The sequence below is a fragment of the Doryrhamphus excisus genome, chromosome 19 (genome assembly GCF_030265055.1).
Source record: "Doryrhamphus excisus isolate RoL2022-K1 chromosome 19, RoL_Dexc_1.0, whole genome shotgun sequence".
Classification (NCBI taxonomy): domain Eukaryota; kingdom Metazoa; phylum Chordata; class Actinopteri; order Syngnathiformes; family Syngnathidae; genus Doryrhamphus; species Doryrhamphus excisus.
Genome location: NC_080484.1, coordinates 10959144 through 10972769, shown reverse-complemented (window position 1 = coordinate 10972769; position 13626 = coordinate 10959144). Strand labels below are relative to the sequence as shown.

The window sequence follows — 13626 nt, the reverse complement described above, 5'->3', positions numbered from 1 at the left end:
ATTACCAATCAAGCGTGTACGTCGCCTCTTGCCCAAAGACAGCTGGGATAGGCTCCAGCATACCCCCGCAACCCTTGTGAGGATAAGCGATATATTGTATATATATTATTTGATCACATTTATATTATAAGCTTTCAATATGAAAAAAAATAAGCTTAAAAATAATTTATATTCACATTTTGTGTCAAAATTGTGTAATTATAACAATATACAAAAAGTAGACTTTTTGAAACATGCATTATTATTTTGCACCAAAATAATGACTTTTACATTTAGTAGTCACAACATTAAGTACGTCTGCACAATAATGCTCATTTAAAAAATTAATTATTCATTCAACAATCCCACTGAGAGCCGTTTCTAATATCTATATGTGCCTAAATCATATAACCAAAATGTTAGGAACAGCCCTAAGTAGTTGTACATTAGTCCAAATGACAAGTATGATAATAGACATTATAAAATAAAAGTGATACTTTTTGACAGTATCCAGATTGATGCGGCTCGTATGTTGGATATCAGGTGTACCCAACGTTGTGTTGTGACGTCTGGACTTATCCTCCACAAGTATTTAGATAAGATAAGAACGGTATGGTGCCTCAATTAAAACAAGTTTGCCTCCACGCAGTAATGCTTTGCAAATACTTGGCGTGTCTGACTCCTTTTGTGTATCCTCCCTCCCAGCCGCAGGAGGTCACCCGGCGCCGCTGGCTGCGTTTCCTCCCGTTCTGACATTTTGGACGGTGTCTCCTGGCCATCCTCCTCCCCCTCTTCCTCCAAGGGCCAGTCCTTCCTGCATCGTGTACTGAGGGCAGCGCTCCCTGTGCAGCTGCTGCTCCTGCTCCTCATCGGACTGGCCTGCCTGGTGCCCATGAGCCAGGAGGACTACAGCTGTCACCACGCCAACAACTTTGCCCGCTCCTTCCATCCCATGCTGCGCTACACCAACGGACCTCCACCGATATAGCTGCCTCGCCACATGTATTGCTTTGCCAAGGACTCACTCCTATGAATGTGCCCTTTTTCACCCTGTGCCCTACAGCGACTAGCTCCGCCCCCTGCTGGGATGCACCATTATGACAGCCCTTTAAGTACGAAAGGACCTTTATGTGGAAAACCCAAATATTTTTGTTTTGTTTGAACTTAAATGTGTATATGGGTTTTTTTTAAGTGATATCAATAAGGAGGAAGAAAGCACTCTTTATCCACACTTACTGATGGGAACCAAAGTCGTCCACTATTCCCAGTGCTGCTACTATTTATTGAGTTGAAGAATATTCGTGTGAACAAAGCTCAAGTGTTTAAGAATAATGGTCCAAAAGAGATTTAATGATTATACAACTCAGTAAATATAAAGTATGACGCCATTTCGATGACATTATGGCCGTTTGTTTACAGACACAACGCTGTTCGTAAAATACCCGGATATACGATATTGCGAGGGTGAAAATCCTCGGATGTAGTAGTCCTCGCGGACTCAAGTACCCGGATGTGGTTTTGCGCGTCCGTTTGTTACGTCCCACAATATTGTTGACACGACGTTGTGAAGTCCATTACCTTTCTAATTAACGATTTTTTTTCCTGGACTAAATTGCCAACTTAATTTCTCTCGGATTCTTACCGACTTTGCTGAGGAACTGTCTGCGCACTCGTGTGAAGGTACTGCACTGACTGATTGAAGCCTTTGAGCCAACATGGCCGACTTCTCTCCTCCAAAAGCTAAGGCTTGTATTCCAATTTGTTTTTAAATTATTACCAGTATTTAAACAATCGGGGCACTTGTGATAAAGATTTTTTTTCTGTTACATTTCTGCTTCCGTTGAATACAGGCTATGTTATATATATTTATATCTATATTTTTAAACATTTCTGTTTGAGCATGCACTTGAAAGCCCCAAAGCCAATCACTGGTTGTGTAGCTGTAGATTTAATAATCCTCATAATAATGTGCTTTGTTATAATGTTAAAAATTACTATTCATAAGTGATCAAACATCACTACCTTATCTCAACACAATGTGTAAAAAAATGTTCTGAAAATTATTTATGTTTGTACAGTTTGCTAATGCCGAATTCTCTTTGCAGATAATAAAACATTAAATATTTAACACTGTGTAAATTGATCACTTCATAGTGAAACACTGTATTAACTCTGGTAAGTGGAGGCTTCATTGTGTGTATACATCCAAATGGTTGTTTTTATTTTTTTCTGCAATTCAATGCATACATTACACTTACTTCCAAAGACCATCAGTGAGTATTTTTCACCTCTTAACAATATTTTCACCAGAAATAATTGTCATTAAGAGTAAAAGACAAAAATCAATTATCACCTAGAGAATGTAGGACACAAACATACACTGCTGCCCAAAAGTAAAGGGAACACATCCAAAATTTTGAGTGAATTAAATATTCCACTTGAAATCTTTATTCATTACATGTTGGAGAACATACGCAAACTCATGAACCCATGGTCTGGATTCAAAATCATACTGGAAAGTGGAAAAATCATCTCACAGGCTGATCTAACTTGTCTTTTTTTCCCTAGACTCTTCAATCTTCTGGCGTCTTCACCTGCTTCCTTCTTAGTCCTCTGTGTTGGTGATGTAAGCGATTCCTTGACTATTTTTTGTAATCAAGGTATTCAAATTATCCGAATAATTGTTGCAGCCCTACATTCTGCTACGGCATGAATGGATTTGCAATTGGAATATTTAATTCATAGAGATCTAGGGTGTTTTGGGTGTTCTTTATTTTTAGAGCATGTTCCTTTAATACAAAACAAGTTCACTTTGAAAACAAAAATGTTCAAAGTTAACAGATGATACAGTTTGGCTTGGATTTGAAGCTTTTTTTTTTTTTTTTAATTCACCAACAGCGGACTGAAACACAAACACTTGAATTCTTATCAATTGTTTCCAAATATGACAAAACCACAACACCAGACATGCTGATCTCAGCTGGCAGTTGAAACCTAAAATAAATTACACATTTAATCACATTCTGCAACAACGTGAAAGTAATGCCCAATAGCCCCTTAAAGCCAAGAGGAAGTGCACTTTGGTTGAATGGGAAAATGAAAACTGAAGAATAGTTGCTCATTAATTTGAATGAGTGTTGCTCACAGTTTGCTACAATGTGATGTAAAAGCTGGCACTTGCAATGTAAAAGTGATGATTTGTGCCTGAACAAACCACAGAAATCGATCATCTTAATCATGAAATCACCTCCACAACAACACCGATTGTTTTGTTCCGTCTCATAGGATGTCAGCGCAGTCGGAGCGGGACCCTCCAAACTGCAGGACTCCTGGACATGGAGGGGCTCTGCTGAGGCTCTCCTGGCTGCTGTTGCTGCTACCTCCTGAACTGGAGGAGGGGCCACCGTTGCTGCTACCGCTGGGAGGCACTTTAGCCGGACGGTGCAAGCGATGGGCGTCCAGCATCTCCAGCAGCAAGTCGTAAAGTGGCACTTTGTTCTTACACTTCATGCTGTACAGGTGCTCCATGCCTTTGTTACTGTAAGTATACATGTCAAGATATGGTCATGGTCTGTAGTTATGTCACTTGTAAAACCACTTTGTCCCTCTAGGGGAGATGAAAGATCACAGTCTTGTGATCTTTTAATACCACTTTTTTCCTCAATAGATAAGTCTGTTTTGCAATACCACTCTGTTCCTCTAGGCACAAAATAGTGACTCATTATCACCCCTAGAGTAACAAAGTGGTATTACAATACTTACTCATCGCCCCCAGAGGAAGAAAATATTATTACGCTAGACTCATTGACCCTAGAGGAACAAAATGGTATTACAAGACTGACTCACCATCGTCCCTCGAGGACCAAAGTGTTCTAGACAGGGAGACTGCATTCCAATGGCAGTTTAAGTTGCCCTTGTTGACTTTATCTAGGTGCTTGGTATTACGCCATTACCGACGTCATTCGGAGACCACTCGCAGAGCCGAGGGAAAGTGGATGTGGGAGGAGTAGAAGTGATAAATGGAAGGCACCTGCCCTTGTTCGCATACAGCCAGCCAGCAAGCATGGTTTGACCAATACTTGTAGGTGTAGCGCTGAATGACAGTCATGACGGTGGCACAGATTCCCCCAAGGGCAAGTGTGGAGGGGAAGTCAACAAGGGCAACTCAACTGTCATTAGTCCTGTAATACCAGACTGGTCCTCTAGGGGCAATAATGACTTGTAATGACTATGATGAGTCATAGTCCTTCATTCATTCATTCTCTACCGCTTTTTCCTCACGAGGGTCGCGTGGGGTGCTGGAGCCTATCCCAGCTGTCTTCGGGCGAGAGGCGGGGTACACCCTGGACCGGTCGCCAGCCAATCACAGGGCACATATAGACATTCAACAACCATTCACACTCACATTCATACCTATGGACAATTTGGAGTGGCCAATTAACCTAGCATGTTTTTGGAATGTGGGAGGAAACCGGAGTACCCGAAGAAAACCCATGCATGCATGGGGAGAACATGCAAACTCCAACAGATGGCCGAGGGTGGAATTGAACCCTGGTCTCCTAGCTGTGAGGTCTGCGCGCTAATCACACGACCGCCGTGCCGCCCCGAGTCATAGTCCTGTTATATTAAAATAATCAATGAGGCATAATCATCCAACAACTTAATGATAAAACGTGATTTCACTGATATTTAAATTTAATGAAAAATGTTCCTGTTTTTGTCTTTGATTTTGTTTAAAAAATAGTTTTCCAAAAAGTGGTTTAACACGGTATGTGTTTTGCGAGTAGGCTTTCACCTCATGTGCCTGATGTGAGATAGTAGGAGGAGCAGCTGGGCCTGGCGCCTGGCCTGCTGCTGCACTGAGCACCCTGATTGGCTGATGTGATGTATGAGGGCGTCGGTGATGGTGTCCAGCATGCCTTGCACCGCCACGCTGTCATGGAGCGGCTCCATGGTACCCGTGCAGAACGCAAAGGCGCCTATATAGAGAGACACGTTTTTTAGAAGCAGCATGTATTATGAGCTATGTTCAGAGACAAAACAATAAAAGATTGAGGGCAGAGGTTGAATTGCGAGTGCCCACGCAGCAATCGCGAGTTCATCGGGCTCCAGCAGCTGAGTCGTCGCTGTCATCTCTGTGGTATTTTCACTTTGCTGCTCTATGGAATAGCTTCATCTGTGGGACGAGCTCAGCCCTCTTGTGTGCGCTGTCATGTTGCCATGGCAATGCTTATTGGCCTCATCCGTGGTACGGGCCTTCCAGGACACCATGTTCAGTGCTACGTCTCAGTGTACCACACACAGGTGCATCTCATTAAATAACCAATAGCGTGCCAAAGTTATTTCATATCAGGAGTTCCAGTCAGATTAAGAGACTAATTAAAGGCTCAGGAAGTTTTGGCAGTTCTTTTGCTGATTTAAGCACCAAACCAGTAGATTATTTTTCACATAATAATAAACAAATAAAATGTCTCCTTACCAGAGTTGAGCAAGATAATTGCTTTGAGGCAGACAAACTCCTCAGGCTTGAGTCTTAGCATGCGAAACCGAGAGGCGGTGGCCAGCAGCATGTCAAAGATCTCAGCCATGCCTTCAACGCAGTCTCCTTCGCTCCTGCACACCACAGCATGTCAGCAAACAAACAAACAATTAGACGTGCAGTTTTCAAATTTCTGAACAAGTACAGTATATTGCACAACGTATAACTATTAAAACTTGTAATAGCTATATAGCTCAGACAGCATTAATACGGCACTACAGCAAATGAAACACACAGATTTCACACCAATAGCTGAGTAACATTTTAAAGCGCATGCGGAGATAGATAAAGATGCTAGACGGTCATCACATACGACTACTATGAACGACTACCTCGGGAGGTTACTACAGCCACAGCTGTGAATGCCAATGTTTAATTTTTTTTATTTGCTTTTAGAGCCATTAATTGGAGTTTACAGTGATAATTAAATATGCAAACTCGATCTTAATATCCTATCCTACATGAAATATATTTTTTTAAAAACAAGAGTTTTTTCTGTCAACCAAAGGCCGCAACATAACTGAGCAAAAGGGTACGTGGTTCAAGTTTTCTGGTTCAAGTGAGGGAAGGGCAGATGATACCACAGTGGTCATGGAGCTGCACCTGAGGGAATTCATCGACCGTGACCTGCTGCGTTTTAGTCATCATGTCCAATCTAGGAGGACACTTATAGCGCGGCCAGGTTTTAGAGATAATACGGTAATACACTTTTCCGATCAAATGGGACCATCAGGCACATTGCAGGCTAAAAGCTTTGTCTGTCTGCCTCGCGTTCAGCTGTCATTCTGTGTTTTTTTTTTCTTCTCCCAGGTAGAAGTGAGGATTGGGCTAGGATGTTTACTCCGAGAACAGGAGAGGCTGGATGGAAGGAAACAGCAAAACCATCCTTCCATCTCTATTTCCTCGTCCTCTTAACTCCTTCCCACCATCGTCATTCATTTTCTATCATTCTGTGCATTGAGGCTTTGATTACATCTGTCCTGCTTGCCAGCTCGGCTCAATAATGATGACGAGGGAGGTGGTCCTGTCTTCACTGTGGGAGACGCGTAATTAGTCTTTCACTGTACGACAGACGTGTTGGGATGGCACAATGGATGCTAAGGTGCGAAATGGAAAATCTACAATGCTGATGTGTCACTCTTGAGGTGTGGGTGAGAGAGAGAGAGAGAGTGAGGGGATGATGAAGAGTACTAGGATGAGAGAGAGAGAAGTAGGCCAGTGGTACTCTCTTACCTGTCCAAAATGAGGTCCTGAGCGAAGATGAGCTTTCCAGGACAGTGGATGGACCTCCAGATGAGGCCGATCATCAGCACCTCCAACCACGAGCTTTCTAGCAGCTGCACCTGGTCGTGCAGGGAAAGCTGCAGGAAACCTGAGCACAAAGTCAGCATTTTGAGCACAGCTCCAGGTGACACACACACTTGACACTTTGTATGCTGATGAATCATAACAACAGTTACTTAGCATGCAGACCAAACACAGATAGTGCTGATTAATGGGGTGGTGCAGGCGTGATGCGGCATATCAACAACATTAGCAGCATCTGCCTACTCACAGAACACAAAATATGCATGCACTTGTTTTGTGCCTCAAAGACACCATGAGCACTGTACAGTATAGCCTTATCACGAGCACTCACGCCCTTGTTAGCTGCTAATGTCTCAAATTGGGATTTACTCTGTGTGTGCATGTAAAAAGGTGATGTTCATGTAGGCACTATGGGGGGCCTCCCTAATGGCTCAACAATCCTGTCAAAGGTGATGACTGTAATTACCAGCACTCTGATAGCTCTGCTTTTCCCTGTGTGTGTTGCAGTGACATTGATTTGAAATTGCTTTCAAACCTCACACACACACACACACTTGTTTATACACATTTCTGTTTACAACTGTTATACAAATTTTAATTTAATGCTTTTACATCCCTGCCAACCTAGTGAGGACAAGCAGCATAGAACATGGATGGATGGATGCTTTTATATAGGGGTAGGGGTGTCACAAGACACGTGATAAGTACCAGATGAGATTTCAACATTAGTTTTAAGAAAAGTACAATAAAAAAATAACAATATATATACTACATAAGACTGTTGTGCACTCTGTGTGTATGCTTGCTGCCCCGCCTCCACCCACCGAGACATAGCCCTTATAACAAAGGACAAAACAGCTCACTCCATTTATAATAAGATGCTGAAACCAGTGCAGAACCAGAGTGAACTCTCCTTGTGCCTGTTTCAAATGACGAATACAGACACACATGCACATGGCAATATATTAAAGCCGACAAAATGATCAATTTCATTTATTGTACAGTTAATTCATTTATAAGCGTCCTGGGGCTAGTTCCCATGAGACAGTTTTTCTTCTGACTGACAAATCTTGTCATATTTTAATCTCGCGAGATCTTGTGACTTGTCACATGAGAGCTTGTGACAACCCTACCATTTGTTCACGTTTCCCCACACAAGACGAGTCCGATATTTTTCTGCTGAATATATTTACAGTATACTGTATATCTCTCAATTTTGAGGCCAGTTGAGGAATCACTGCAGACGCAGCATCAATCAGCCTGAAATAGTAGTGATCTGTTCCAGAGTCAGTCACCAGTTTGTGTCATACAGGCGTAAAATTAACTGACAAAGGTGTAATGCAAAACGTGAATCACATCATTGATGCACACCTCACCATTTTCAAACTGTCACTTTTACAGTAGGTACAGAAAGTAAAGTAAGTACAGAACTGAGCTCTTTTTTTTTAGATGATTGTACCTTCAGCTTGAAACTGCTAACATGAATCAGCCTTACCAGGAAGCTTCTTGGCCCAAGCGATCATGTGGACTAGTTCCTTGTCAGCCATGCTGGTGAGCAGGGTCATCATGGTGACCTCCGTGTAGGGTCGGCTCAGCTTCTGCCGCGAACACAATATCGGGGGTTCGGCCCCCTGCAGCAGGAGAAGCACCTGTCGACGTATAAGATATTAACATGTTTACATGATATGAAACAATGGCTATATCCATCCAGGATGAAATTAACCTGGTCAGGTGGGATGTCCGTTACAGATGATCTTCCCCCACCGGCACAGCTTCCTTGTTTCCTCCCGTCCTGTGGGGACACTTTTCTATGCTCCGCGTCCTTGGTAGTCTTCTCAGATGTGCCTGTGCGCCGCTTGTCACGCCGTAGCACGCGACCGCGGTCTTTGCGCACACCTTGTAGCAGACAGTACAACTCTCACACCACAGAAGATACATCAGGCTGTGTCTCAAAGAATAATATATGATCATTGTTGCACATTCTCCACTCAAGACACAGACACAGGTCTTGGCATAGAATCCAGCAGCACATAGTTTAAGGATGCTGTGTGTCCAACAAGTATGAAAACAAAAAACGTGGGTGTGCACTACTTACTCCTTAAGAAGGAAATCACTTCAAGGTCGCATTAGAGTTAGACTCAAGCATGCCAGTGAATGCAACAAGAGCCTCTCTTACTAAGTGGATATTTTTCATATATAAAATGAAGGTCCCGCCCACCTCCTTTCATCATGCCCACTTCGTAGCACTTCCTTAGTCGGCATGCCTGGCAGCTCTTCCTGCGATTCCTGTCAATCGTGCACTGATTGGTTGCAGGGCACACGTAGTCATTGTGGCCTGAAAATGGGGAGGGAGAGGGAGAAATCTATTACTACGAGGCTCCAGTGTTCAGTTCAGATTTAGGTTATTTAGTGTCCAGGAACACTCCATTCCAATTTTAAATGGATCTGTGATGGAGGAAATTAAAAGGTGGCGTCTTTGGCTTTGCCATCCCCATGGAGACTACTGGTTTCTCTGCATCAATATGGCGATGCATGACGTCACAAACATGACTAAGCCTCACAGAGGAGATGGAGCTTTGTGGTCTGCACAGAGTGAGGCACTCGAAAAATATTTGACAAGCTGTTGCTCGTTTTGTTTCTTTGTTTGCATTCGTGTGGCAGCTATTGGTTTGTCCGTCATGGTTAGATGCACACTTTTACACACATCAATCATTTGACACTTTCTGTATTAGAAAAAAGCAGTGCCTTAGGTTAGTTTCTGGGTCAAAGTGCTGCCATTCTACAAGCCTTATTAACAGGAAATGTTTCATTCAGGGCTGTCGCAAGATTAAAACGTGATGAGATTTCTCACCTAGAAAAAAAACTAAAAATAATATTTTTCTGATGCCCATTACATTGCAATGTGGATGCACGTCTCGTGTCACTTTGTGCATTGGTTCAGCACCGACAAGCTTTATGTTGATACATATATTCAACGGCAAACAAGTGAGACCTCTTGTCAGTCATGCAGTTGCTTTGCTTTGTTGCTTTGTTTGCTTTGTCAAATTCAATACAAACGTAACGGTGCCAAATTGCATGCGTTCACAGAAAATCATCGCAAAAAGCAATGCTGCTCTTTAACACAGTTGAGAAGCCAGCATTTCAAGAAATGCTGCAAACAATTGACAGACTTACCTGTGGAAAAAATACACGTCACAAACACCAAATCTTTGGTGATTACTAGTTATTAGTATATATAACATTTGTAGTTTATTTGGTCTCAAAAAATATGGACAATGATATCATTTAGCATCAATTTCTGTGTCTATAAAAATTTCCAAATGCACCCGCATTGTTTTGTGACTCGGTTAAATAAAGTTTGTTTATTCAGTCGTATTTTTTTCATTGCACTTCAAATCTTGTGTGTCGTCTCACCTCGTGAGTTGGGTGTCTTGTGACACTCTTAAAAAATAAGTTAGACACTATTCATGTAAGATGGTGTTTCACATGATATGATGTTCATGCTCATGTTCATTTTATTTTAAAATATTGTGGGATATGTAACTTTTGGCACATTTTTCCCAAAAATCTTGGTTAACTGGCGTTTGCCTGGTACGTAATCCACTGTAATCCAGCTTGTTTTGTACATTTTCCCACTACTGTGAGCTATACTAATGACTGTTTGATTTGTAGGAAGTTGTCGCTACCTTGGATGCTTCTCTTGAAGAAGGCCTTGCATCCCTCACAGGACCACACCCCATAGTGGTAGCCGGAGGCGTAGTCGCTGCATACAGCACAGAACCGTGTCTCCTTGGCCATCTCGAACACCCCAGCGGCTGCGGCGACCTCTGACCCGCCCACAACGTAAGGCTCTGCACTGGTGCCACACTGCTCATCCCTGGTGACCTGCTGCTGACCGGCTGGCTCGCTGGACCTGGGACAGGTCAGACACTTTCTTGCTTATTCATCTCTCTGTAAGACTTGGCTTAACTCAGTCAAAGGGCACCTTTTATCGCGTAGCAGCTGATAAACTGCACTATAATCCTACATTGGTTTACCATTTAATTGCACGCACATGGAAACATCGCTGTGTTGCTCTTACGTATTGTTCCTAGCTCAAGGTTCCTGACAAAGTGCTTAATCTGTGGAATTAGGAAGCAGAGTGGATCTTGAGGCTGCTTCCAGTGATAATGGCCATGTTTTAACAGATTAAACGTAATGTTGCATAATTAGTATGTGCGTGTCACTGCAAGGGTATACTGTATATTACACAAGCTTATCAAATGAAGCGATGTAAGACGGAAAGGAATCCAGGAAACTTGACTAGTTCTCGTGGTTGTTTTTGAGAACTGTCAAGTTGCATAAACAACAAATAAAACTGACCAATCAAAGTCATTAAAAAGCGACAAAGAAGTTGACAGACAATACAACTGACCTGTAGCCAGAGGTTGAAGTGGCTTCCAGATAGTGATGGCCGGGGGGGTGCATGAAAGGGCTGAGCCGGGGGCTGGTGGGCACAAAGACGAGGGGGCTGTTGGGCCCGCTGCCCAGCGACTGAAGGCTGCCGTCCGAGGGAGGGCCGTGAGTGTCCAGGGGTGCCGAGTAGTAACCCGTGGTGGGGTGACTGTAGAGCGGAGTCGGAGCCGGAGTTGGGGAGGCATAGTCGTACGTCCCCTCCAAGAAGTCCACCGTGGCGACCCCTCCGGAACCCCGGCTGTCTTCGGGGTACATGCCGCTAAGGGGGGCGGCGCGAGGTGGGGGCGACAGGCGCGGTGGGGACAGGCTCTCCAGCTCTGGGGCAGCTGGGTGGATCCCGGGTCTCGGCGGAGGTCCACAATGTTTCCTGCTCTTTGCCGGGCTGTGCCTGAGCAACATCACAGCACAACAGCACTGATAAGCAACATGATTTAGACTTGCTCTCCCCTTGGTGGGGAGGGGGAGCGGGGACGAGTGGTGCTCTCTCTCCTATTCAACCGGATCCTCAAAAACTGTCTCATGTAGTTGTGATACTCTTCAAGTCCGTTTGCTGGGTCTGCCTTGAGCGTTCCCTCATCCAGACCCCCCAAAGACAACCCAAAATGGAACACCCACCCTCCTCCTTTCCTCTTATGTGTAGGAGGCAGAGAATGCTTGCGATGAAGACAAAAACAAAGAAACAAAATGGAAATGGTGCTTCCTGGACAACTTCACTGCCCTGTCCCACGCCACGATATCATCGCCTCCTCTTCCTCCACCTTTGTTTCACATGGAAAGGCTGCTCTCAGAATATTCATGCTGCATTTAGCTGATATTCAAAATGGTGTACGGGCCCCCATATTAATGTACACACCTGAGACTCCCTAAATCAACAGTGCAGACCAGGACGGCGGCTTTAAAACAAAACAAAACGGCCTAAAAGCAACGTTACGGCGCTTCACTGCTCACCTTATTAAATAGGAGTCATCCCTGTGCCGCTGTGCTCGCCTCGTTCATCATCCCTCGCACATTCAGCTGGACTCACTGGGAACAGTGGAGAGTTTAGAAAAAAAAAAGGAAGCAAAAGGGATAAACAAATTAAAAGATGCAGTCAAATCGATGGAGGCAGTGCATTTGAGCGCCAGGTCACCATAACACAGCAAACAACGCAGGAGGTCAAATCTCATTTCAACAGCCAGTAATTACACAATCCACCCTGAATGACGGAATAGATGCTTGCTTTGAAAGAGATACTGAATATTTGTATTTAGCATCTAATATTTGGATTTGAACCACAGTTAAATTCACTTGTACACAATTGGGTATGAATGCAAATAAAAGCTTTACAGAAATATGTTGAGATTGGAGTTAAAACAGGGGGCCTCTTTTGAATTGCAGCTCATGTTTTAGTGGCATATTCTAAAAATGAAATCAATTATCAATATCAGGTAACTTGCATTTTATATACACTAATAACTTGTTTTGTTAACTATAACATAAAATAATCATTTTCTTCAGAAATATTAGCAGATATTGACCTGGACTGGTGTCAGCATCTTAACGTACAAAATGTATCAAGGTGGCCCCAAATGTGCAGCCATCAGTGGAAAACGTTTGGACAAAAGCTGCATTTGTCAGGAGTCCTTGCATGTTTTGGGTCTACGTGTCAAGGCAAAGCAAGGAAAAAGCCTTGCACTGGAGGAATCCCAGTAACAAACTGTAATGTAGCTGTTCCCTGCATAAACGATAAAAGTGGTGATGAGTACCCGCCAGAACGATTCTCTGCTTGGGTTCATATGTTTTGGTACCCCTATAGGCCTCTGTTGATACGTGAGCCTTCAAGGCAACTGCAGACCTCCAGCTTTAAAGAGGAAGCGCTCAACATTTGGCAAAAGCTTCATTTTCCCATCTCTGTGCAACATCTTTCTTAAGTAAACAGCCCCATTTTCAGAACATGTCAGGTCAAGTGGAAAACAAGTAGCCCTGATGATATATATTTTTTTATTGCAAGTCCCCAGAGAGGGTGGGGAACAAATTGAGGCTCTATTAGATAACAGGGTAAATGAAGGGTCCCAACTCACCTAATTGACTCATTTGGGGTGCAGTTTAAGCTCTTTTAGCATTGTTATGCACCTGCATTTACAGCTGTCTTCTCGGGTGTGTATTTAGTGTAAGCTGACCTTGAATGCACAAGGTCAACAAGTCAAAAGTAAAGTGATAGTAAAAAAGCACTGAAGCACCAGTATTAGTTTTTGCCAGCATATCACCTTTTCTTTTTGTTGCCTTTCAAAAAAAAATGCTATTATCATAAAAGTGAATTTAAATGCCAATGAGGTTGATTTTTGAGGTCTTACGTGAAGGCAGGG

The 13626-nt window shown here is 43.3% G+C and overlaps 2 protein-coding genes across 21 annotated transcripts in view; one reads left to right on the top strand and one right to left on the bottom strand.

Annotated features, from left to right (window-relative positions):
- syne1a (spectrin repeat containing, nuclear envelope 1a) overlaps nt 1-13626 on the top strand; it is a 114124-nt gene that overhangs the window by 95620 nt on the left and 4878 nt on the right. For 13 of the 19 annotated variants that reach the window (XM_058056442.1, XM_058056443.1, XM_058056447.1 and 10 more), the window contains one exon: nt 685-2107. In XM_058056442.1, the coding sequence (XP_057912425.1) occupies nt 685-967 (283 nt within the window). In that variant the 3' untranslated portion in view covers nt 968-2107. Of the gene's footprint in view, nt 1-684; nt 2108-2547; nt 2606-3264; nt 10749-11921; nt 13479-13626 lie in introns of those variants that run through there. The other 6 variants (XR_009120166.1, XR_009120163.1, XR_009120164.1 and 3 more) reach the window with 6 other exon arrangements.
- On the bottom strand, nt 2184-12280 carry esr1 (estrogen receptor 1). 2 transcript variants are annotated; one of them, XM_058056455.1, is made up of 10 exons: nt 12230-12280; nt 11241-11669; nt 10513-10739; nt 9045-9161; nt 8550-8722; nt 8322-8475; nt 6752-6890; nt 5459-5592; nt 4775-4958; nt 2184-3517 (listed from the first exon to the last, which is right to left on the bottom strand). In XM_058056455.1, the coding sequence occupies exons 2-10, from the start codon at nt 11534-11536 to the stop codon at nt 3259-3261; spliced, it is 1683 nt and encodes a 560-aa protein (XP_057912438.1). In that variant the 5' UTR covers nt 11537-11669; nt 12230-12280; the 3' UTR covers nt 2184-3258. The 2 variants fall into 2 exon arrangements, with proteins under 2 accessions (XP_057912438.1, XP_057912437.1); XM_058056454.1 differs by lacking the exon at nt 12230-12280 and having other exon boundaries at nt 11241-12201.